The following is a 25,305-nucleotide window of genomic DNA, read 5'->3' on the forward strand; positions in this document are numbered from 1 at the left end:
GGGATCCAGAGCTCCCTTTAGCCTCGCTGCCGCGCCCTGGGGCCACTTCCTTCGTCACATCGGTATTTTGTGCCTCTCAATTATATTCTAAGTGTAACTTGGAAGGTGGGTATGTACGTTTGTGGTAAGGGCACCTGTATGAGGAAAGGGAGCTCAACACAAGCACCACCAACACCAGGACGTGCTGACACCTTTTCTCACTGCCACCCACATTGGTCACGGGACATCCACAGGAGAGTGGCCGAAGGACATCCAGTGAGTGATGTGCTGAAGCAGGAGGCCCACACTGAGGCATGCTGGGCCAGAGTCTGCACACGCAGAAGCCGGCAACTTGTGCTGGGTGGACCTGGAGGCATCATAACCGAAGAGGTTCATGAAGTCTGGCTCGAAGGCTGGCACTCTAAATACACTGGCACGTTCCTGATTCAACATGAGCAGTTGTGTCTGCTCACATTGATCATGTCCCCAGCCGAGAGGGAGGCAGTCACTCAATCACTAAGCTGAACACGGGCTGTGGTGTATGTAGTAATGATCTCATGCATGTACCCATAGTCATGATGCTACACTGGTACCCATGGTAATGATGCTACACCGGTACCCGTAGTAATGATGCTGCACAGGTACCTGTGGTAACTATGCCACACAGATACCCAAAGTAACAATGCTACACTGGTACCCACAGTAATGATGCCACACTGGTACTTATGATAACGATGCCACACAAGCACCCCAGTAATGATACCACAACAGGACACAGAGCAATGATGCTCCACCAGTGCCTATAGTGACAATGCCACACCAGTGACCAGTGGAAACGTGTCTGTAACATCTGCACTACTACAGGGGTTCCCGGAAAACATCTGTTTGCATACACTCTCTCTGGAAGGGAGAATAGGAGAGTCTGTGCCGGTTTCCCAGGGTCATGGCTGGTCCAGGCATGGACTCCAACACTGGTCCTCCTGACGTTAAATGGAAATTCACCTTCCTCCCAGGACAGGATGTGGACTCCTATGCCATCTCCCTGCTTGGCTTTCCCAGCGAGCACCAGTCACCCTCAGCCCTGGGGCTCCCCGGCTGTTTTGGGTTGTCTGCTCTGAGGGACTGGCGGCCACGGCCCATGTCAGCACACTTACCCAGTGCCGCCTCTCCTTGTCCCCGTTGCTCCTGAGACATGAATCAGGTGCATCCTCCACGTCCCTGCTTCCACTCCCCAGACCCTCGCTGTCCGTGTGTGGACACGTGTGCACTGCACTCACACACAGGTTGGCTGCTGTCAAACACAGACATGCACATGGATACAAGGATGGAGCCAACACCCTGAGTGGGCCGGACGCTGTGGCATGGGTGTAGGAGCAGGCCCCCAGCACCGGTGGACAAGCTTGCTCAGGTGGCAAGAAGAATGCTGTGGGTGGCATGGAGGAGGGACCCTGTGATGCAGGGAGATCCTGGCTCGCTCTCACCAGGCTGCTGGAGTCCCAGAAGTGGAGGGCTCCTCCCACCTGGTTAGAGTGCTGGGCCTTGGAGGAAGGGCCCCGGAGTGTGCCTGGCTCTGAGGACAGGGCTGGGTACATGCTGGTCCCTGCACTGGTGGTGGATGGCCCTGGACCTCCAGAGGGAGGAACCGTGTCAGCCGCTGGGTGTGTGCCCCGAGAGACCCCTGTCGGGTTGGGGGACGGTTGCATGCTGAGGCTGGGGGCTCTGTCTTCGCTGCATGGACCTAATGCAAACATACTGCAGGTGTCTGGCCGCATGTCACTGGATGCTTCCATGTCCGATTTTTCTGTGACTTTGAGCAAATTCACCACCTTCTCCTCTCCCAAGTTCAGCTGAAAATAGACTGTTTTCTCGGCCTCATCCTTGAACAGACATGTTCTGCCTCATCTCACACCACCTTTCCCAAACGGTCTCTCAGGAGCCGTTCTCTGAGGGGCTCCCATGGCAGCTCAAGCCATGTGTGGCCAGCGGCCAAGGGCGCAGATGCACACTGCTGTCCGCTGTTACTGTGCCTGGCTGGGAGGAGGTGCTGGCTGGACACTCAGTGCGCTGGCCGTCCCGGGACATGCCAACATCTGCCAGGCTCAGGGACATGACCCTCGGTCAGGGATGAGCACAGCTGGACAGAAAGTGCCCATGGATGCCGGAGGCCCCATGTGCCCTTGCCGCCAGCCCCCATGGACATTTGCATGTCTGCGCACCACAGGAGTGCAGAGCGGTTACACGTCGGTATCTCGGTTTGAAGACACGAAGTGATAGGCATCACACTTGCAGAGTTGGTGTAACTCAGCAACAAGCCAAATAGAAAAGGACTGTTAGGATTAGAGCAATGATCAGTGAGATCATTCTAGAAAGTTTGCACACGAATGTATCAAGTTTAATTGTGATGTCATTCCTGAGACTGTTCAACCAAATGAATAACAATTTAAAGGAAAAACTCAATTTTCTGAATTCAGATGACACTTGAAAGTGGTCCTGTGTCCCGAGGGTGGACCCGGGGCTTCCTGTAAGGATAGGCACAAAGATGCAGAGAGGAGGAAGAAGGGACTTCCCAGCAGAGGCCAGGCGCCTCCAGGTCATTCAGGGAAAGTTGTGTTTAAGGAAAGAACAGTCAGTTTCAGCTGCACGAGTGGATGGGCAGTGTTCCCTGAGCTCCGGAATCGTGATAGGCTTCCTGCCCGTAAAGAAAACAGTCTGAAGGTCAGTGTGTAATTAAACTGGTGCTTCTGGTAATAAACTAATAATTGTCTTTTAATGATGCCATAAATCCGTTCTAGTCCTGGTGCTGTTCCCATCTCACTGGCTTGTATCTTAGGTCCTCAAGGTTTATTTCCTCCAGGAGAACCGAGGAAGCATCTTCATAAGATCCCACACGGCATTCCAGAGCTCTCACTGAAGCTAGTGTTTTGCTTTTAATAACCCAAGCTTGGGATTTCTTAAAAATGTATCTGGAAGGTTAATTTAAGCATTTACGGAAATTAGGTTGTGCGCATTTCAACGTCAAGAGCTTTACAAACATGTGTGAGTTAGACTTGGTAACACCATCCAGGACAACGCGGTAATGACGTTAGGAAGGAGGAAGCAAGTGATTAAGAAAACTGCGTGACTTATCCAAGCTTACTTCTTGTTCTCTTACAAAGTCAAACCATATCAGAAAGGCAGCACATCTCTCTCGTGTGGGTGCACGTGCCCTGCTGAGGGCCAGCGAGGACGCCTCTGTAATGTCGGTTCCTGGTGACACGCCAGGACGGCGCCTCTAAACCTTGCATTGTAGCCGCTGGCTGGTTGGGAGGGAGGTTTGAGAGCAGCCGGCCCGACCCCAGATGGGGAGAGCACCTACCTGCACACAGCCCCAGCCGAGGTCATCCAGGAGAGGATGTGGCCTGTAGGGGAGGCTCTATGAATGGAGGGAATGGGAGAGCCTCACCTAGGAACAAGAGCAACAAAACCACAGCTAGAAACCAAGAAGCAAACAGGCTTTGGGACACTCAGGACAGCCGGTCTGTACAGCCCATTCATGGATGGACCCTTACATTCTGCCTTGGTATTTGCTCTTTGCTGACAACGTCCTTGCTAGTCTGGCCTTGTTTTCGGGGCCCAACAGGGAGGCAGAGGAAGCAACCACAGCATGGGAGTGAAGCTCTTGGGGGCCACGAACAAGAAAACCTAAAACGAGACCAAACAGGGGGCCTTGAGTTTGGGGACTGTGTTGCTCCAGCATGGCCACGTGGTGAGGAGCCCAGCATCTGATTACTGTGCCCAGGGGCCCCAACGTGGGGTTAAACAGGTGAAGTGCGGTGACATTCTGAACCTGATGCACCTGGGAGAAATTCCAGATTTGGCCGGAACTAACAGGGCTCCCTCTAGGTTTTCTCAAAAATGTGCTGATACATGAAGTCGGTAAGTGAAATCATTTCAGTTTCCATAACGTCATCTGTAAATCAAATCCATGTCTCAGAGCGTCAGAGGCAGTTTACTGAATGGAAACCATTTCACCCCATTCCAGACGGGGTGACCATGCAGGAGCTCCCGTGTGGGCCAGGCCCTGCCCAGCCCAGTCCGCTGGGGGCTTCCTCATCTGAGGACGGCCCTGGACCTGCCCCAGCCCCCTCACAGCCAGACCCAATGGACAGAAACTCCCACCGCAGACGAGAGCGTCAGCAGCCCTTCTTTCCCAGGTTTCCCGGCACAGGCGGACTCCCCATGAGCCCCGCGTGGGGCTCACAGCAGGGCGCACTGCTCCTGTGAGGGTGACAGCGACACGGGGAAGTAGTAAGCTTCCAGGGGAAGACCCAAGGCAGGAACGACCGCTCAAGGTCTTAGAACCGACCCCAAGAACGCAGCCACAGAGGAAGAAACCCATAAATCGGGCAGCATCAGAACTAGAACGTTTGCAGGCCTCGGCTGGAGCATTCACGGAGGCACAGATGGGCCCATCTGGGCCTTACACTCGGTCTCAGGAAAGAGCTCGGTCTCTCACCGTTACATAGGATGTCACCCGCGGGCACTTCTGTAAGGGATGGTTGTCTCTGTACCAGGTTAGGGCAAATTTCTTCCACACCCACGTTGCTGGTATGACGCTGGGTTTTGTCAAATATTTTCTGGTCTACTACAACGATTTCTCCCTTTTGAATTGTTAGCCTGATAGATTAAATTGATTGATTATAAGACCAACTGCATTTTCCTAGAATAATTTTTACTAGTATTGGATTTTATCAGGGAGAATTGTGTTTAGATCATCATGCACATTCATGAGAGACAACGGTCTATAACTGCATTATGTTTTCTCACATTCTCATCCGGTACAGGTAATGGGGGACGCTGGCCTCACAGACGCCTGAAAGCACAGTCCCCATGCAGCTTTCAGGCCCGCTTTGTGTGGAATTATTATCATTATTATTATTACTTAGTATCTAGTACAACTCGCCAGGGCCCCTATTTGGGATGGAATCTCGTTCACAGAAAGGGATTTGAGCAAAGGCGCAGTTCTTACGCCACACAGCACCTTCAGGTCCCCTGCCTCCCCTGGAGGGAGCTCTGCTGGTTTCTTTGTTGCCCGCGCTGGTCCTTCCCGTCTGAATTGTCAGACTTAGAGCCCATTTTTATAAGTTGTATATGTAATGCTCCCTTCCTGTCTCAGCAGACATCTGCGTCACTGGCCGTGGTGTCACCTGGCTCCTAACGCTCTAAGTTGCGCTTCTCTTTCTCATCAGTCGGACAAGTCTTTCATACATTTTTTTAAAAATCAAATTTTAGTTCGCTGACTTTCTCTGTTTTTCTTGGGTTTTCTGGTTCACTGATTTGTACTCTGATTTATTTCCTTTGGTTACTTTGGGTTGGGCTGCCTGTTGTATTTTCAGGTTCATCAGAAGACACTAGTTCTCTGCTTTGGCGGTGGCTTGGTGCTTCCCGAGTTAGGACCGTGGGTGACGCACCGGCCCCCAGATGGGTCAGTGCTCTGGCCTCTCCTGAGGTCTCCCTTCCCGGCGGACAGGGTAACCAGGCTGTGTGGGTATGACAACGGTCTTCAGACACTCCTCAGGAGCAAAAATGGGAAACGATCAGAGACCTTTTCTGAAACCCGACTTACTCCTTGGAAGGGGCCGGGCCCATGGGATGCAGTCCTGACCTGGTTGTCCACGGACTGGGCAATACCCAGCTCCACAGGCCAACGTTGACCCGGTTCCCTCTGTCTGCTGAGATGGAAGCTGCCGTCTGGCGGAGCCAACAGCCTTCCGGGCCAGCGCTGGAGGTCGCTGAGTGCAGGCTCTGTCTCCCCAGCAGTGGCACCCAGAGCCATCCTGGTCACAGAGCCTAGGCTCAGGGACTTTCTTCTCAGGAGCTCTCTGGACGGCTCAAACCACCTCTACTTCCCTCATTAATAAGGAGTTAAATCAAATAAAACCTTTGACCACAGGCTCACTTCACACTTCCAGGAGAGCTATGGTCGTACCTATCCCGTGTTCATTTGGAGAACGATGTAGGCTCCGGGGGAGGACGGGGACAGGTGGGAGCACCTGCTCTCATGCTCTCTGGAATGCTCTGGAGGCAGACAAGCTCGTCGCACACACCTGGTCTGCCCGAGTGGAGCTCGGTTCTGGCCCCATCCCATTAGTTGTCCCCGTCACCGGCCTTGCCCCCGAGCCTCAGCTTACAGAGAAGATGGGACAAAATCGCAAGCCGGCCCACAGCACGTACAGTGTGTGGAGGAGGAAGTGAGAGGAAATGCTGTGGACTGACTCAGGGATCTGGGACCAAAACACCGACTTTCAGGGCCATCCCCCGGCCTTGGGGCTGCTGGACTCTGAGTCAACCCCAGGGGCTCTGGGCCTCACCTCCTCTAAGCAGAGGCCGGTTTCCACTGTCGGCCAACCAGGCGGGGCTGCAAAGGGGCAAGGAGGGTAGCTCGCTGGGTCTAAATGGGCATGGAAACCCGGGGACCAGGGCTGGGACTGGGAGGACCCACGAGCTCCTGGGTTCTCCTTGGGAAGCTACATTCCTGGACCCCCTCCCATCCTCCCAGTTCTTTCTTTGCTCTAATTAGAGGCATCCCAGGAAGTGTCTGCAGCAATCTATCCCCACCTTCAAAAAAACTACAACGTTTATGATTGTCCAAATGCTTTCTATCTGCACGGTGAGGGTAATGAAGCAAAAATGGGTCAGGTCAGGCAGCAGGAGAAGTTCTGGTTAACCGCGTGCATCCAAAGAGAAACATTCCCCAATGCACACAGGCCTGCCCTCGGGGTGCAGGGTGCTCCCACAGCTCCCGGGGTGGCACCCCACCCCCCAGCCCTAACCGCTAACCATTAGGACCAACCTCCTGTGGGTGTCCCCAGCAGTAGCCCGACACAGGCCACACGGGCCCTAAGTTCTCGTTTCTTGTTACCAAATCATCACACAGAACATGACTTCCAGAGTATGGGCCGCCCCCCATCACCTGCCTGAATGGAGCCGTGGCAGCAAGACTGAGCACATTGGGCTGGTGGGGCCGCGAGCCATAGGGCACCCACGTTGGCAAGGGAGAAGTGCCGAAACCCAGCTTCAGGACATACCAGCTCAGTCTCCACCGCAATCCTGGACAGCCCCATGCGCCCCTGGAAAGCCCCATGCGCCCCCGCACTCCCCGCAGCTCCCAGCATCCCCTGGTCGGCTAGGTCAGTGCTGGCAGTCTGAGCAGCACATGCACACTGGCACACAGGCAAAGGGGAGCCAAGCCCCATGGAGGAAGTCCCCGTGGGGGTGGCCGTGCGTGGATGCCTGCTCTGAGGGTCCCCTTCAGCGTGGAGGGGTGCGGGGGCCAATGCCCACAGGGCTGGGGTGACACGGGAGGGGCCTCGGACCCCCAGCCTGCCTGACACCAGCAGGAGCGGGGGCTGTGGTCCTGTCCTCTGGGGATCCGTGGAATCCAGCACAAGCCCTTCCTCCCTGAGGCCGGTGGCTCTCTGCGGTGACCTTCGTTCCTGCCGCGGGTCCATCTCCAACCCTCAGTGGAGGAGGGAAGATACACACACGCTCTGTTTCGCACACACACACCGTTTCGCACATGCGGCTCCTTCCCTTGCCAGCCCCTCCATAGGTCACCTCTGAAGCCAGCTCCTCGTTGGGCACCCATGGTCACCTGCATCCTCTGAATCCACTGTCATGGCAGAGGTTGTGCAGTGCAGCCTGTGGGTGGCGGTGTCCTCTCTGCAAAGTCTCTAGAAGCAAGACTACACTTGGATGCCTCTGATGACAGGGCACTCACTCCGCCCTGGAACAGTCCATCGTACTTTACCATAGTTCTGCTGCTCAGGCCTTGGTTCTCTGCAGCTTCTGTGTCTGACTCAGCTCTGGACACGGGCGCCTTGCACAGGGTGGAAGAGAGGGAGCCCCAAACCCACACGCTCTCTCTTGCCCTGCCCTGGGAAAGTCACTGTGCTTCGCGGGATGGAGGCACCTGAGGTGTGCAGATGGCGTGGCCACAGGAGGGCCTGAACTCCTCGCAAAGTGCGTTTTCTCCCAGCAGCGCAAGTCCTGTCGGGAGGAGCTGAGGCACTACTAAGTAGCCTCCAGCCGGCTTAGTGACAGCCCCAGCACACCAGGGGGCAGGGTGGCGCTCATACACTATCCATCTGGCAGGTGATGGCGCGGGGTGAGTGAGCCCAGTCATGGCTGGAGTTGGAAGACCTCCCGCCAGCAGGACACGATGTCTGGGATGCAGGGAGCTGTGACCAAGGCAGGGCTTCACACATGCCGTCCCACTCCCATGACTCAGTGCTCACCTCCTGTCCTCGCACCAGCGACGACGCCCACGTCAAGGTGAAATAAACCAGCCATCAGTCCCACTGCCGTCCGCTGGTAACCGCTTTAGAACTGAGCATCAACTTTTCTTGGGTGTTCTTTCCTCCTCCTCCCAAGAGGGAGGCTAACCGCACCCCAGGCCCCGGAGCGGACACTGGTCAGCAGACGGTGTGCCCTGACAAGCATGTTAATCCACTGCATTCACAACCTAATCTGGAAAAATCAGACCCAAGGGGGACCCTATGATTGATGTCCCACTGCTGGGGGAGCGGCGCCCTCCTCCAGAGAGGGGACCGGAAGGCCGCCACATCCTGCAACCAGGGGGAGGCGTTCTAAAGCCAGCACCCCAACCTCCAAGCTCAGTGGGGTGGAGATGGGGAGAGCTGGTGCATCTATGGGAAGCCCTGTTATCAGGACAGGAAGGGTCCTAATGCGTCGTAGCAGCCACAGGCAGCTGGCTGGACGCAGGCCTGGAGATGGCACGCTGTGATGAGGGGAAAAAAAAAAGATTATTTGTTTTTCTTAAATTCTGAGAATATAGTGCTGGTATAAATAAAAAAAAATGAATTTATGTGTATAAAACAGACAACATTTTGCAAATTAGAAAGCACTGTGTGCACGAGGTAAACATAGTTCCAGTAAGAATGAAAGAACAGTGCTGACATCCGTGTCAACCCGCTTGCGGAACATATGACACGACTCCTGCCCTCGCACCCAGGCCAGTGCGGCACACACAAGCAGGGGAAGGGCTCTGTTCTAGAAAGAGAGCACGTGTGTGTGGTGGGGGTGCAAAGGGAGAGGGAGTCTCAAGCAGATTCCCGCTGAGCCTGAGCCGAAACCAAGAGTCGGGTGCTTGACTGAGTCCCGCAGGTGCCCCAACCAGGAAGTTTGTCACTCAGTCACGTGTGTGGGGGACACCTGGGTCCCGGGTGCCTGCAGGAGACTTGTGAGATAGGTACCACGTAAAATACTGTTAGTTTAAAAATGTTGCTGAGCTAGAGCCGGGTGGGAGGCAAGCACCCAGCTTCTACCCTGCTGAGCCCATGCAAGGGGCATGGAGAAACCACTGGGGAGAAACGTGCCCTGTGATTAAACCCAGAGCTCTGTTTTGGAAATCCTTATGGAGTAGCACAAGAAAGATGAATGCAGGAAACCATCAGCATGCGGCCTGTAGAACACAGAGAAGGAAACCAATGTCGTCTGAATTATAAATGTGCAAACCTTGTTGAGTTTTAAAGCTGGGATCTTGGCCTGGGGTCCGAGCAAAGGTAGAACCCAGGAGTTGCCGAGGCCAGCAGACACAGGGACAGCGGTGGCCGTGTTAATCCGTCGAGAAGCCTGCCCGCCCAGGACAGCTGCTCCCACCCGCCCCCTCCTCCATGCGGAAGGCAGCGTGTGACAGGGGTGAATGCGTTTTCTGCACAGAGACCTGGTCTGTGGTCTCTTGGCTCCTCCCCAGGTGACCCTGGAGGGGCCACTCAACTTTTGCAAACAGAGTCTTCTTGTCAGTGAAGGAGAAAAAGCAAAGGAAACATTATCACACCTTAGATTCACTTTAAAAGATGAGCAGGAGTGCGCATGGCCCACAGCGTGGCGTGGGGCATGTGGGGAAATTACCATGATTCCGGTGACGCTCTGGGGCGCGCACTCTTTCTCACTTTGCAGACCAAGTAAAGGAGTCAGGAACTACTCTGCCCATGTCCACGGAGGGAGAGACTGGTCAGGCTGGACTTGACCCAGCACCTTCCAAAGTACATGCTCCTTCCGAACTCACCTCCACGTCTAGAAACCGAGAAATGAGGACAGAGGCTTCGGCGCTGGACACCAGCACCTGAGGGCAGGACCCCCCCCACCCCCGCACCGAGAATGAGCCCATGTGGGTCTGGGGATTCTCGGATTCGGGAGGCCTTGGGTGACCTCTCCCTCCTGCATGAGGAGACCCCAGCTCTCCAGGAGGACCTGGTGCATGGGCCGGCCTGTTACGCACGTCACCGGACAGTCACCGTCACGACCACGCTCATCCTCGCCGCCCCCACCCACGAGACGTCCTCATTGTCTCCATCCTGCATTACTGGAAACACTTCCAGAGAACGTGCCGGGCACATGGCCTGCCATGTCCTATCCAGACCTCAGGTCCTCCCTTCCACAGAGTGTCCCCCTGGCCTTCTCCCTCCTCCTCTCAGCCTCAGGTACCAAGGACTCCGCAAAAGGAGCAGCTACTTCCTCTGAGGGGATTTCCGGCTATGAAAGGCCTGGTGTCCCCAAGCCTTGCCCCTGGCTCTGGACACAAGGAAGGGAGAAGAGAGAACAGAACCACCCAGGATGGCTGCAAACTTACACAGTGACAGGCACAGGACGAGCGGGTCCTGCGGCCTCCCTCCATCAGAGGCTCGGGCGGCCCCTGGCTGCACCACAGCCAGGGATGCGGTGGACACCTCACATCTTCCTCGTCTTCTGGCAGCGTGATGTGCACCCAAGGTAAGAACGTAAGGTTCAGCTGGGCCCACATGCACTGCCACATGCACTCTGGGAACTCGGCTGCACTCAGGATCTGAGCGGCTGACCGCCGCAACATCTCCAAGTGGGTGCTGTGATCGGGAGCCAGTGTTGGGTGCCCCTGGCCCTCCCACACCCGCCTGCAGCAAGCGGGGCCCCATGAGCTTTAGAACCGATTCCGGACGCACTGGCCCACTCGAGAGGAGGGTCTCCCAGCATCTGAGTGCGATGTCCCCATGTAGACCCCACGGGTGGCAAGTGATGCTCAAACCCTCACAGGGAGGCCCACTGACTGCAGTGACGGCCGGTGCAGCAGCCAGGAGAGAAGCCGGAGGCCCAGGATCGTCCCACCCCAAACATGCGTGTCTTAGGGAGTGGGCGGTCTTCTATGGCTGAGCCCACGGCCTTACGGTCACAGATGCAAAGCCGGATGAGCCCAGTGCTGTTGGGGACTAAGTCCTCTCCCTGACACATCAGTGTGTGGATTTCCTGCCTCTGGCTTGTAGGGTGGCCTCCTCGTAAAGGGAACCCCACAGTCATGACAACGAGGACTAAAACACCTAGTCCTGATACTTCCTGTCGATACACATTCGACCATGTGAGTGATACACCTGCTGTCCCAAGAAGGGGTGTCCTGTCTTCTCCCCGCGATCACTAAGATGCAGAGGAAGGGCCACCGAGTGTGCCTTAACATGATGGACGTCTCGGTGATGGTGGGTTACTCCCTTGCGCTGTCTGCAGAGAACAGTCTGTGGCAGCCTTGCCCATCAGGAGTGCAGGCGTGCTGTCCCTGGAGCCCCGCAGAGGGAAGTGGGTGCTTTCCACGCACACGACACATGGCTTGGCGGAGATGCACAGCCCCTCACTCCTCCCTCTCATGACCCTGTCCCTGGCGAAACACATGGAGCAAGACGGTCGCTAGGACCTTGTCAACCAGGCAGGCACGCTCAATGTTGAAAGATCCATTTCTCTCTGGAACAAGTGTCTGCACACGGAATTACGAGGCCAGACATCCACAGGGCTTTCCCCTTAAAGCTGGGAGTCGCTTACCCCGGCTCTCTGAACTTCCATGAAGGTAGCTCTTTGGAAAGACCTCTCCCATGCAGCAGCTTAGTCGCCAGCTCCATGCTGAAGAGGCGACTCTAGCTGTGGGTGACCTGGATGCTGAAGCAGAAGGGCCCCAGGTCATCGCGGCCAAAGTCCGTGGGTAGCCAGCGGTCCTCTGCGAGCCACAACTGGAAAACAGAGCTGGTGGCGTGTTAGCATGGGATGGGGATTCCCATGAAGGGCTGGGCCCCACGCTGTGCATGTCCCAGAACTACCAGCCCACGGGAGACTGCTGTGACTGCTGTGACCCCAGCGGCTGCACCTGAGGGCATGTGCAGGAACAGGATGTCCTCCGACAGGGCTCCTGGGGAAATGGGCCCCAGGTAACCCTGATTTTGAGCAAATTATGGCCAAAAGAACCTTTCACTTAAAATTCTAGTAACCACGGCTTCTGCTTCAGTGTTTCCTCAAAAGGTCTGTAGGTTCTTTATGGAACTTACGAGACAGGCAGGAGACCTCCGTGGTGCGGTTCAGCGCCAAACCACTGAGCAATGAAAACGGCACAGGTGCCACCCCATGTCCCCATGACCCCCCAGGGCCCCACAGGCACTCCAACTGCCTAGTTCGGTCCTGAGTGACAGGCCTCTGTGCACACTTTGGAGGCCACAGGGCCAGGACCCTCACTTGGGATTGGCCAGTGTTAACCCAGTGGCCCTGACCACATAGAATGAATGCTTTAAAAACCCCTTCAACAGCAAAGGTCAGATTTCCTTACACCACACACAAAAATAGACTCAAAATGGACAAAAGACCTCAATGTTAGACAGGAATCCGTCCAAATCCTTGAGGAGAACACAGGCAGCAACCTCCTGGACTAATTTCTTGCTAGAAACATTGCCAAAGACAAGGGAAGCAAAGGCAAAAATGAACTCTTGGGACTTTATCAAGATCAAAAGCTTTTGCATGGGGCACCTGGGTGGCTCATTGGGTTAAAGCCTCTGCCTTTGGCTCAGGTCATGATCCCAGGGTCCTGGGATCGAGCTCCACATTGGGCTCTCTGCTCAGCAGGGAGCCTGCTTCCCCCTCTCTTTCTGCCTGCCTCTCTGCCTACTTGTGATCTCTCTGTCAAATAAATAAATAAAATCTTTAAAAAAAAAAAGGTTTGCATAGCAAAGGAAATGGTCATCAAAACCAAAAGACAACCAACAGAATGGGAGAAGATATTTGCAAACGACATATCAGATAAAGGGCTAGTGTCCCAAATCTATAAAAAACATATCAGTGTCATTATCAAAGAATCCAATCAAGAAATGGGCAGAGGACATGAACAGACATTTCTGCAAAGAAGACATCCAGATGGCCAACAGACACATGAAGGGCTGTGCAGGTGGTCAGTAAAGCATAAGACATGCACGTCCTCAGCTCACGCCAGGTCACCACGCACCAGCACGAGAGCACACGCCCTTAAGGCAACACAGAGCGGTGCGACCATCGCATGAGCTAAGACTGAGCTCCCGTTCAATGCTCTCCCCCACGTAGTGATTTGTCGCTTTTGAATTACTCGTTTAGAGCAGTTCTGGGGAATGAGGTCACTTTCCAGGGAGTCACATGTTTATAACTCAAAGCAGTGAGCTGAGCTCTGTATTAGGAAAAGACAGGAGGAATTAAAAAATAGCTTCTGAACAACCTGGGACATCCCGCAACAGAACACAGAATGGCTTCAGAGCTGTCTTTACTTTCTGTCACCCCAGTACGCAGCCGCACAGCAAATGATGCGCTGTCAACAGAGTGGGCGTGTGCACAGAGCTCCATGGTAGCTCATTCCTGGTGCTTCTCTGCAGCTCCTGTCTGAATCAGTCACCCGGTCAGTGTGGGGTGGGGGCTCCTCTGACACAGCCCCGGCTCCCCTGCTAGGCTCCGGGCCCAGCCTCCTATCTGCGGGGCACTAGACAGCCTAAGTATAGATCCCTTGGAGATACAAATCTGTGGCCACTTCCACAGCCTGGGACTGTGTTTCTCAGGGACCTAGAGCCTTCTTCCCCGGGAAGGCAAACATCAGGGACAGAGGTGCCCCAGCCTTCAGGCCTTCCTGCCAGGCAGGAGCCCCATGTTTTGGGGTTTGCTCCCACTTGCAAAACCATAGTCTATGCAAAGACAGAGACCGCTCACTTTTATGCTGGGTCCCCTAGTTGGCCCAGGGTCCCTCTGCTGACCCCCATGCCCACCCCACTCTTAGAGACCCTCTGCCCTTTGCAGCAATGCAGCTGAGCCAACGGCACAGTCATCCCTAGTCATCCCTCCGCTGAGGACCCCCTTCCCTGGGAATCCAACTCCAGAAACCCACTGCTTCACAGGTTTCTGGAGATCAAGTTAGAGAGATTCCTGAATGCAATGTTTCCAACCGGTGAGACAGAGCAGCCTAGAAAAGCAGCTGGAGGCTGAGCGAACCTGGGTCCCATCCAGCCTCCGGTGAGGCTGCAGGCAGCTACCCCATGCCTCTGAGCTTGGAGCCGTGGGTGATACTGAGGCTGAGCTCAGACGTAAAGGGGGAGTTCAGCCCTCCCGGGAGGCCCCCTACAGAAACCTTACTGTCCATGTCCTTGGCCAAACAGTCAAGTGAACTTCAGGGATGGATGGTTTTAACTGGGATATTCTCATGTCGAGCAGAGACACCTGGGGGTTTCCTGCAGGATGGTCATTGCCATCCGGCGGCACCTGTACTAGGTGCCCTCCGGGAGCTGGGCGCGGTTTGGGTGTCTTCTGCACCCAAGCTGACTGAGGCAACTTTCTCATCCATTTTCTGATGAGAGCTGAACTAGGGAACAACAATTCTAAGCATCAGTAGAAGTAACTTTTAGGGAGAAGAAAGTCAGAAACGATGTTGCATCTACAACATGTATTTCCCAGACCACATCCTAATGGCTGTCCTGAGGGACAGTCGTTACAGCTCTGTGCCCTGCATCCATTCCCAGGGCAGCCATCGTCTTCAGTCTTCGAGAGAGAACTAACAGCACATGGACGACTTTAAGTCGAGGCATGAGGAGGGTTTTCCACAGTGACGGAAGGTGCGCGCAAAAGGGAGATCCTATTTTGTGAGCAGCTACTTAACACTTCCAAACATGCCCCATGACCTACCGAACGCAGCCTCCTTGTAAAAACCGTTCATTCTACAAAACTGTCTTCACTGTCACTGCCGGGCCCCGGGGCTGCCTGACCTGGTGCCATGGCTGGGCTCCTGGCTAACGTCATGGTTTCATGATCACTTCCTAACGTGCAGTGCCGAGAGCCTTCCCGCCATCTCACCGGGCGTCCCACGGGGTGGGGGAAGAAGCGGCTGTCTGGTGTTTTAGGAGGAACATCCACACAGAGGGCTGACCCCGGGCACCAATGCCACACCTCCAGCGTGCGGAAAGCCACAGGCAAGATGACAAAGAGGTTGACGTGGGACCGTGAGCCACCTTTTTCAAAAAAGGAAAAGGACTCTAGATCTTTCTATGAAATTCTTTTTTTTGGGTACTGACAGATGAAAGTCTGCACATGACCTGCCCTGAGAACAGCTTCCACATAATGTCAATTTTTTACCATTTTTTCATAGTATCCTGGGAATATGTTTCCCATGTGCATTACTGTTACAGGCAGCCTAAAATCCCAGATTCAAATTTAAAAGTCTTTTCGGGGATATTTAAGGAGGCAAACCAAAACTTAAAACATAGAATTTTCATTCAAAACTTCTAATTTTTGATTAATGACTTTTCAAGGTCCAATTATCAGACAAAACACACTAAAAATTGCACGGGGTATAGTTTTAATTTTCAACTTAGACAGAGACGTCCTGCTTGGATTTGCATGCACTGACCTGAAAGGGACACAGGTGCTTTCTATGCAGGGGATCCTGCCCTCCTGCATGGGGACACAGGACAAATCCTCTGGCCTCACAGCGAGTAGCTCAGACTTCAGGGCTCTGCCTCCCTCACCGCTGAGTCGAAGCTCTCCTTCTAGGCTGCTGCTGCTGGAAGAGCTCCGTCCTTGCCAGCTACTTGCCCAGAACGAAGGAAAGCGGCAACTGGCAGGACACAGCTCCCAAACTCACGTCCCTGACTACACAGTCAAGACCTGCTGTTGGTCTTTCCAGAGGAAGCGTGGAGAAAGCCTTCATCCACAGTGTGTATGACCCCCAACCCCGACAGCTCACTGAAGCCCACAGACATCGCACTCTGCACACCAGCCTCATCAGCAGCACAGTCTGGCCAACAGCAATATGCCCTGACGTGCTACGGCCAACACGGTATGGTCTCGTCCTGCACGTGCACATCCACGTATCACATATACGATATCATGCATGCCATGTGTCATGTTACATACATGCTCAGTGCCCTGCTATCACCAACACAACGCAGCAGGAATGAAGGTTTGTCTGTGATGCAGCGCGCCACCTGGCTGGGATCAGAGAGCTGCCCCCCGCAAGGCCCTGAGCCCCCCAGTCCAGCTGACCACAGGCTGAAATCCCAACCCCTCTGTGAGCAATGGAGACAGACGGTGCCTGACCCAGCGATGAGAGAACGTCCCACACACCCACGTGTCTGTGTTGTCCGTCTCCCAGCAGTGGAGCACAAATACAGAGGCGGCTCTCCCTCCTCAGAACTTCACACTTTCACCCATGAGCAAATAATTGTGCAAATGCATTCCAGCTACTGTGGAAAGGTAGGTACGTGCAAAGGCACCATTTGAAGAGGAAACACATGGAGGAGGTATAAGTAAATACAATTACGGTCACCACTGGCATCACAACTAATTCATATTCTCACGGTTGTGCTGGTGTGTCAGTACAACACTCCTGATCCCTAGGGTTCCGTCTTACTTAATATCCGATGACTCACAGGGGTCTGTTACTGCAATAAAATGGTGTTGATTTACAAGATCTTGTCCAGCCAGGATGGCTGCTGGGCACGCACACTGGGCAGGGACTCAGCTGCATGGTAACGTCGCCACGGAAGCCTAAGGAATGAAGACAGACGTCCGGGCAACAATTCACACCAGAAGGACTTCTGAGCTCTGATTTACAGCTCCCGCCAGGCAACTTCACATAGGACGAGACAGTCACGGGCAGTGCACTGGCCCCGACCGCAGCGCTAGCGCGTCCCAGCTCCCAGGACGCGCAGGACGGGAAGGGACCTCAGACACGCCCAAGAGGCCATGCGGAGTGGGGACTTCACTCTGCCCAGAGTGACAGCACCACACTGAATTAACACAACCCTGCTGAAAGGATCGTACGACAGAGGGCCCTAGGACGGCTCCTGTTCCACAGACTATGGATGGAGGTGAAGAAACCACGTGAAACTCCAAGGGGTGGTCTCGGCCCCTCCAACTCCAGAGCAGGCACTTCACGCATGACCACGAACCATCCACGGCCCTCAGTCGTCCCCGCTGCTGCACGCTGCAAGCCGGCCTGACCTCAGCAGGGCCGCACCTGGCAGGCTGAGGGCAGGCTGCCTGCGCCTCTGCCCCCATGACGGGTGGTGAGCCCTGGATTCTCCTTGAGCAGTGGCAGGAAGCCAGAGGCCCTGCCTCCCTGCCAGCCTAGACACAAGCCACAGCTGGAGCACACCGGGCCCCCCCGGCTGCCAGGGAAGTGGGGGGACTACGCCCCTCCAGGGGTCGTCTGCCCTTACCTGAGTGGGCTCAGTGACCAGCACATTCTTTCCCACGTGTCCCATCTCAGGTTCCCTGTCCCAACATTTTTGTGTAATTTAGTATTTTTTAAAGAATTCTCTCCCATTCTGAGATCTGCCAAGAGTGCACAGTGGGACAACTGTGTCTCCAAGGCATGTGCACCTTGGTGGAATCCATAGTCACCAGTTTTTGTCATCTCCAATACAGCAACATGCGGGAACAGCAAGCCCACTGAGTCCCACTGAGCGCTCACAGCCCTGACCCCCTGACCCAACCAGTCCCCGATGGGCCGGCCGAGCAGAAACCGAGAATGGATGCTGTTGCAATGGATTCATTACTTTGGAATTGTTCAACTCAACAGAATGATTCTGAAAGCTGGGATGCACATTATAGGTAACATGTTGCCCTTCCTTAGGCAATGAGTGCCTTCCCTCTAACAGGACTGGACTATTTGATTAGTCATTCAGGTCAGCCTAGGCCAGACTTGGATATGAAAGCTCAGGTTTATATCTGATATATTACAGACGATGGCAAAGACAATAATCAACCAAAGATTCTGGAACATATTACTGTACGTGGCGGTAACAAAACACCCTCTTCCCAGTACATGTGCACCTACACACTTGTGCACACTCTGTCCATCCACACATCTGTCCACCTATCCATCCACCACCCACCCATCCACTCACCCATCCATCCACCTCCTACCACCCACCCATACGCCCATATGCCTACTCATCCACCCACTCACCCACCTATCCATTTGTCCATCCATCCACCCATCCACCCACCCATCCATCCACCCATATGTCCATCATCCACCCACCCATCCATCCATCCATCTACCCAACACCCAGCCATCCACCTTGATGGACAGCAGGATGGCAGCTTTGAGGGTGGGGAATGGGAAGAGAGCTAAAGACTTTCAGGTTAACCTAATCTTTCAATGGACTTTTCAAACCCAAAGGCACATCTTATTTATATGACAGCGTCTCGTGCACAGAGGGTACCTACCTTGTGAAGTTTAAATAGTACTTCACAGAGGTTGTAGGATTTTTCTGCTTGTGCCCAGTCTAATGTGCTCACCTGTGAGAATTATAAAATATACATATAAACCACAAGCATTTTCCTATTCCTAAAAGTTAATGAGATGAGATAAAGTCTTTATCTTTGGGAGTCACTTCAGCGTGCGAACCGCCGTGTCGTGCACTATAAAGTTACTGCGCTTTTGTCCATTACACCTCAATAAAAACAGAAAAAATTGTAAAGTATACGTGTAACTAAACATGGTACTTTTGGCTGGATGAATGTAAACGTTCCCAGTGGCGGAGAGCTTTTACCTTAATTACATTCTCAGCCGCGAGCCGGATGGGAGGAATGCTAACCCTTGTACGTGGGTCACCTGTGCTCACCTCCGCTGGGGTGTGGCACACACGGGCAAGGCAGGAGCTCATCTGACACACACACACTAGTTACTAGAGGGTAACTAGTTTGCATGTGAGTGTGGGTGAGTCTGAGTGTTTGCCAGAGTGTGACCTGAAGTATGTGTGTCCTGTCCTGTGACTTAGGACTAACATCACTAGTCTGTTCCATTCAAGGAATAATAAAAGCTTTATCTTATCAATTTAACTGAACATGTTTATGATTGGCCTGACACTGCATTTTACAACTATTTTAACAATAATAATGATCAAATCACCTGATTTTTAAAATTTTTATAATTTTTTAAAATTTTTATTAACATATAATGTATTATTAGCCCCAGGGCTACAGTCTACACACTTCACAGCACTCACCACAGCACATACCCTTCCCAATGTCTATGACCCAACCATCCTCTTCCCCCTCCCCCACGCAAACAAAAACAGTTTGTTTTGTGAGATTAAGAGCCTCTTTATGGTTTGTCTCCCTCCCGATCCCATCTTGTTTCATTTTTTCCTTTCCTACCCCCTTAAGCCCCCACATTGCCTCTCAACTTCCTCATCTCAAGGAGATCATATAATAATTGTCTTTCTCTGATTGACTTATTTTGCTCAGCATAATACCCTCTAGTTCCATCCACGTTGTCGCAAATGGCAAGATTTCATTTCTTTTGATGGCTGCATAGTATTCCATTGTGTGTGTGTGTGTGTGTGTGTGTGTGTGTGTGTGTATACCATATCTTCTTTATCCATTCATCTGTTGATGGACATCTAGGTTCTTTTCACAGTTTGGCTATTGGGGACATTGTTGCTATAAACAATCAGGTGCACACGTCCGTTTGGATCACTGCACTTGTATCTTTAGGGTCAATACCCAGTAGTGAGATTGCTGGGTTGTAGGGTAGCTCTATTTTCAACTTTTTGAGGAACCTCCATACTGTTTTCCAGAGTGGCTGCGCCAGCTTGCATTCCCACCACCAGTGTAGGAGGGTTCCCAGGCATCCTCGCCAGCATCTGACATTTCCTGACTGGTTAATTTTAGCCATTCTGACTGGTATGAGGTGATTTCTCATTGTGGTTTTGGTTTGTATTTCCCTGATGCCGAGTGATGTGGAACACTTTTCATGTGTCTGTTGGCCATCTGGATGTCTTCTTTGCAGAAATGTGTGTTCATATCTTCTTCCCATTTCTTGATGGATTGTTTGTTCTTTGGATGTTGAGTTTGATAAGTTCTTTATAGATTTGGATACTAGCCCTTTATCTGATATGTCATTTGCACATATCTTCTCCCATTCTGTCAGTTGTCTTTTGGTTTTGTTAACTATTTCCTTTGCTGTGCAAAAGCTTTTGATCTTGATGAAATCCCAACAGCTCATTTTTGCCCTTGCTTCTCTTGCCTTTGGTGATGTTTCTAGGAAGAAGTTGCTGCGGCTAAGGTCAAAGAGGTTGTTGCCTGTGTTCTCCTCAAGGATTTTGATGGATTCCTGTCTTACTTTGAGGTCCTTCATCAATTTTGAGTCTATTTACGTGTGTGGTGTAAAGAAATGGTCCAGTTTCATTCTTCTGCATGTGGCTGTCCAGTTTTTCCAACACCATTTCTTGAAGAGACTCTCTTTTTTCCATTGGACATTCTTTCTTGCTTTGTCGAAGATTGGTTGGCACTAGAGTTGAGGGAAATCACCTGATTTTAAAAAAAAATATTTTCGTTTTTTGGCAGAACGAGAGAGAGAGTGTGCACAAGCAGTGGGCAGTAGCAGGCAGAGGGAGACGCAGACTCCCCATTGAGCAGGGAGCCCAATGTAGGACTGGATCCCAGGAACCTGCAATCATGACTTGAGCGAAGGGCAGATGCTTCACTGGCTGACTACCAGGTGCCCCAAATCATCTTAAATTTGAGTACTGTTTTACAGCTGACAACTCATGTTAGCATGTATGACCTCTACATTAGAGTAATTCATGAGAAAATCTGAAATATTCAACAAATTTTGATTTTTACTGCTCACTTTGTAGTTACTTTCCAGCCATTACATATACAAATAAAAAATGAAACTGATCACAGTTCACAGTGTCTTTGAAATGTTCCAAGTATTCCATGTGCTGCATGGTGGCCTTCTTAAAATCGCTCTGCCAGATAAACACCGGAGGAAACCAGGCAACTAGGCACTCCATGCCCATCGCTTCAGGACGTTTCACTGGGCAGTTAATGGTACGAGGATCCAGGGACGTGCGGCCGCTTCACATTAACTGACCCAGAGTTAAGTCACTGTCCTGTGATTCAAAAAACACAGAAGGTGAGACATGCAAGCGAGGTCAGTCAGAGTGATCGCTGGAAGGCGATGTGGGGTACAAGCTATAGGGTGAATGTGGACATGATTTTTAACTTTTCCAGTCACAACAATAGCACTTATTTTTGGAGTATTGTGAAAATGCAAGAAGAAATCCCTCATGAGCCTCCTTGCTGCTGTGACTTTGCATTGGGCAGGCCCACGTTGGTGCACGCAGGTTGGCCATCTTCGGGTTTTGCCCCATGAATGCTTCTCTGATTTGGCAGAAGCACAAACACAAAGTCTTCCTAAGGTTCGGCTTGATGCAAACTCCCTCCAAAATATCCACGAGGCCCTCAGGGCTCTATTCACTTTTCTTTGATTCCTTTAACTAATTTAAATAACTCTGGAAACTGTGTGGCTGTGCTGGCACTAAACCCAGCCACCCCACTGGGGGACACTGGAGGGCAAGCTGGCAGGAAGCAGAGCAGTGTGATGAGTCACCCTGGCTTTACCCCACCCCTGGGAGCACCTCCCAGAGCCCAAGAGACCCGGGCCAGCCCCCACTGCTGGCTTCTGCTTCCCAGCCCCGGACACCTGCAGCCTGGAGAGGTGGAAGAACTTCCCCTGCCCCATCTCTCTCCCAGCCTCTGTCCTTCTTCCCCCTCTTGCTTCAGTGTCTCATCTGCCCTGTCCGGATGGAGCCCAGAAACCATCCATGGTGGTAGATGCCCTCTTTCAGCTCTTCCCAGATTACCTGCTAGAGAACCTCTTCTGAGAATGTACTCAAGTTTTCGGACCTGAAGTGTGGAGACACAGGCTGGGTGAGTGTGGTCAGGCCATCCGAGCAAAACCGCTGCCCCCAGGAGGAAGGATGGGTAAGTGGGGACCTGAGACGCAGGGACAGCGGCAGTCACTGGTCAGGGACATTTGCCTCCACTGGAGCGATGGGGTCTCACTCCACAGGGTGATGGCCCGCAGCCCCTCCTCTCCCGGAGAGCCCTTGTTTACACAGTGTCTCTCGTGCCGCCGGCCCCCACCCCCCGCTCTGCTCAAACCTCTGCCCACGTCTGGCGTCCCACGTCTGGCACCAGACTCCTCCTGAGGGGACGCGGGGCACTTCTAAGTGCCATGCTGGATCCAGGGCCTGGAAAGCCAAACCTCCCTCAGTTCAGCATCATTAACGCAGAGATCTGCCCACGAGGCCCATCCTTGCAGCTTTTAGATGCATTTTAAGAATGTGCGGGTCAGAAACACACTGACCCTGTGTCCCTCAGGAGCCCATTTGACAGACGTCACTGGTTGTGCAAGGCTCAGATGAGGAAACCAGTGTACGTACACGTAAAGATTAGACTAGATGCTTCTAACTCCTCTCCTGTGTATCAAATAAATACCCACAATGAAATCGGGACAGTGGGATAAAGAGGTACAGGGACGCTTCCCCATCACCGACTCCAGCAGGACAAGGGTCTCTAGCTGGAAGACTGGAAGGACTGGGGATGCACAGACGGGGCTGTCTTGGCTGGCAGGAGTCTCTGGGAGGCTGGGATTAATTTCACATGCGCCTTGCTGGGTTACAAGTGGTGAATGCCAGCTGTACCCCTCCCCTTGGGGAGCAAACACAACTTGGGAGAAGCACCATAGAAAGACACCTAACGCGCTTACCCCAGTTTCCACAGCTGCTGCCAAGGCCCTTTCCTGGGCAAGCCCACTGGGTGCAGGACCCCAGGTCCCACAGAGGTCTGGCTGGTGACCACGGCTACAGGTGAAGTGGACAGCGGCACCATGGAACCCACTGCATGGAGCTGGGACAGCCAGGCCCTCCCCAGAGTCAGCGCTGGGGGTCCACCACCCACCACACCGGGGTCCCTGGCTAGAGCATCTGTGTCAGATTCCCCGGGGCAGTCACCTCACCTGCACTCAAGGGCCGTGCCAGCCTGTCAGACGTTCCCTCTGCGGCTTGGATTTGAACACATACAAGTTCTGCAGAGGCTGGCAGGAACGGACACTGGCCGGACAGGAGAAGAGCCCTGCGGTCTCTGTGGAGCCATTCTCCAGGCCAGCAGAGGCCGGACTTGCCTCCGTCACCTAGTCTAACCGACACAGTGTGCTGGGGTGCTAGCAGACCAGAGAGGGCGGTGACCTGCCTAAGATCACACAGCATTATCCCCACATCCTGGACCTGATCCCAGTCTGTTGGAAGAGAGTACATAAGCCTGTCGCCCGGCTCCCCAGCCAGTGCGGCCACAGAGAAGGGCCCCACGGTAGGTACAGAGTCAGCAGAGACCATGAGCAAGCAGGAAGACTGGGTGAGCCTGAGACACAGTGAGCCCTGGCGGGGGGATGGAGCAGCAGGTGCACCCACAGGGAGCAAGCATGCAGGTCAGGTCCCGACTTGCACCAGGGCTGATTGTCCCGTCCCCGCCACTGAGTATGGGATACGCCAGGTCACATTTGTGCAGGGCTGGCTGGGGCAGGCCAAGCCGTGCGAGCACTCTGCACGTGTGCATTTCCTCTTGGGCCACAAACACCATCTGAGCTCAGGAGCGGCCACCCGTCCACCCAGGTCTCTGGACGTGCCATCGAGTTCAGTTCCTCTCACCGCAGAGATCTGCACAAACTCTGGCAGAGAACCTGGATGGACCAGCTGCATCCGAGAGATGGCTCTGCTCAGCTCTCCCTCCATGGAGATGGTGGGGCATGTCACAGCATCCCCACTCGGACAGGTGGAGGCTCAGAGACCCCACACCTCCAGCCACACGGCACGGCCATGCATGGGTGAGGGACAGCGTGGTAGATGTCCAAGTGTGCGCCCTCCATGAAACTTTGGAGAAACCAGTAACTGAACATGGCTGGAAATGACATCATCTTTAACTAGAAACTGCTCTTCCTTAGAAGACAGGAGGCCATGGGCGCTGTCCCGGGCAGAGGCACTTCCCACAGCTTGGGATGCAGGACACAAAAGTGATTGCTGACAGAAATTATGCTGGGACAACTCTGTGATCAGGAGGGCCACGCTGTTTGAACCATGGGCACCTTGAGGCTCTCCGACCCAGCTGTGCCTGGAGATACCAGGGTGCCAAGATCAGTGGTCAGTCCCGGGGCCCTCAGGAAGTGGGAGGAGAAATGTCACAGAAAACCTCAATGATCCCCAGGGAAAAACTGGGAGCAAGAGGGGTTGTGCCCTGGACATGAGCCTTGCAAGGGCTGCCTCCAGGCTCATGCTAAACCAGGTGGAGGGGAGGCTGAGACCCGTCCTCCCACCCAGCATAGGGCTGAGCCTGCCCCGAGTCTCCCTTTGTCACAGGGGCCTGTGAGCATCTCCATTAGGACATGGACAGACGGCCCCTCCCCAGGGTTCGCCAGCCCACGCCCTCTCCCCGCAGATGTCTGCTTCTGCTGAGCCCAAGGTAAGCTCCACGGTTAGTGTGTCTGTGTGTCTGTGTTAGGGCTCAAGTTCTCTCCTGCTGCGTGTTTCTCAGGCAAAATCACGTAATATCACATCTGCAACAAATGTTTAAAAAAATAAGTACATTTGTTTTGAGGAAAATTCTTGGATTTTTTTTTTTTTTTTTATTTAGGTAAGTCTTTAATCTCAGTAAAGCCACAGCACTGGCTGATTAAAACACATGCAACCTGGTGGTGTCCTGCTTGTTCCAGACACAGAAGGAGAGTGTCAGGTACGCAGGGAGGACTGGTGGCCTGTGAGGTCGTTATTAGGGAACTCGCTACTGAATTTCTAGTGCCCACCAGATGCTAGAGTCACACTTGGTGCCAACCTTCAGGGAGTCTGGGACATGGGAATTCTCTGTACTATATGTTCAGCTTTTGACAAATCTATAATTATTACAAATTTAAAACCTTATTAAAAAGCTGTATTTATCACTGAAAACCTACACTACCGTCTTGATGCCTGAAGGGAAAACATGATCATGTCCTTTCATAATTTTTTATTTTTAAAACCACTTCCTGAGACATGACTGACATCCAAGCGCTAGGTTCACAGCGGTGCTCCACAAGTCAGCATAGGTGAGCCCCCGACACCAGCCCCTGCTTGCCCCACCACACGCCCCTCCAGCCCAGACTGTAGGACCATGACGGCTGGTGGGGAGGTGAAATGTGGAGTCTTACCC

At 53.2% G+C, this 25,305-nt stretch overlaps 1 protein-coding gene across 1 annotated transcript in view; it reads right to left on the bottom strand.

The window, feature by feature from the left end:
• Positions 1-25,305, bottom strand: part of LOC132027658 (gamma-2-syntrophin-like) — a 133,706-nt gene that overhangs the window by 22,215 nt on the left and 86,186 nt on the right. The window contains 4 exon segments of the mRNA XM_059416421.1: positions 3,008-3,025; positions 11,821-11,879; positions 11,882-12,005; positions 18,502-18,573. Of these exon segments, the coding sequence (XP_059272404.1) occupies positions 3,008-3,025; positions 11,821-11,879; positions 11,882-12,005; positions 18,502-18,573 (273 nt within the window).

The sequence above is a fragment of the Mustela nigripes genome, chromosome 12 (assembly GCF_022355385.1).
Source record: "Mustela nigripes isolate SB6536 chromosome 12, MUSNIG.SB6536, whole genome shotgun sequence".
NCBI classification, from domain to species: Eukaryota; Metazoa; Chordata; class Mammalia; order Carnivora; family Mustelidae; genus Mustela; species Mustela nigripes.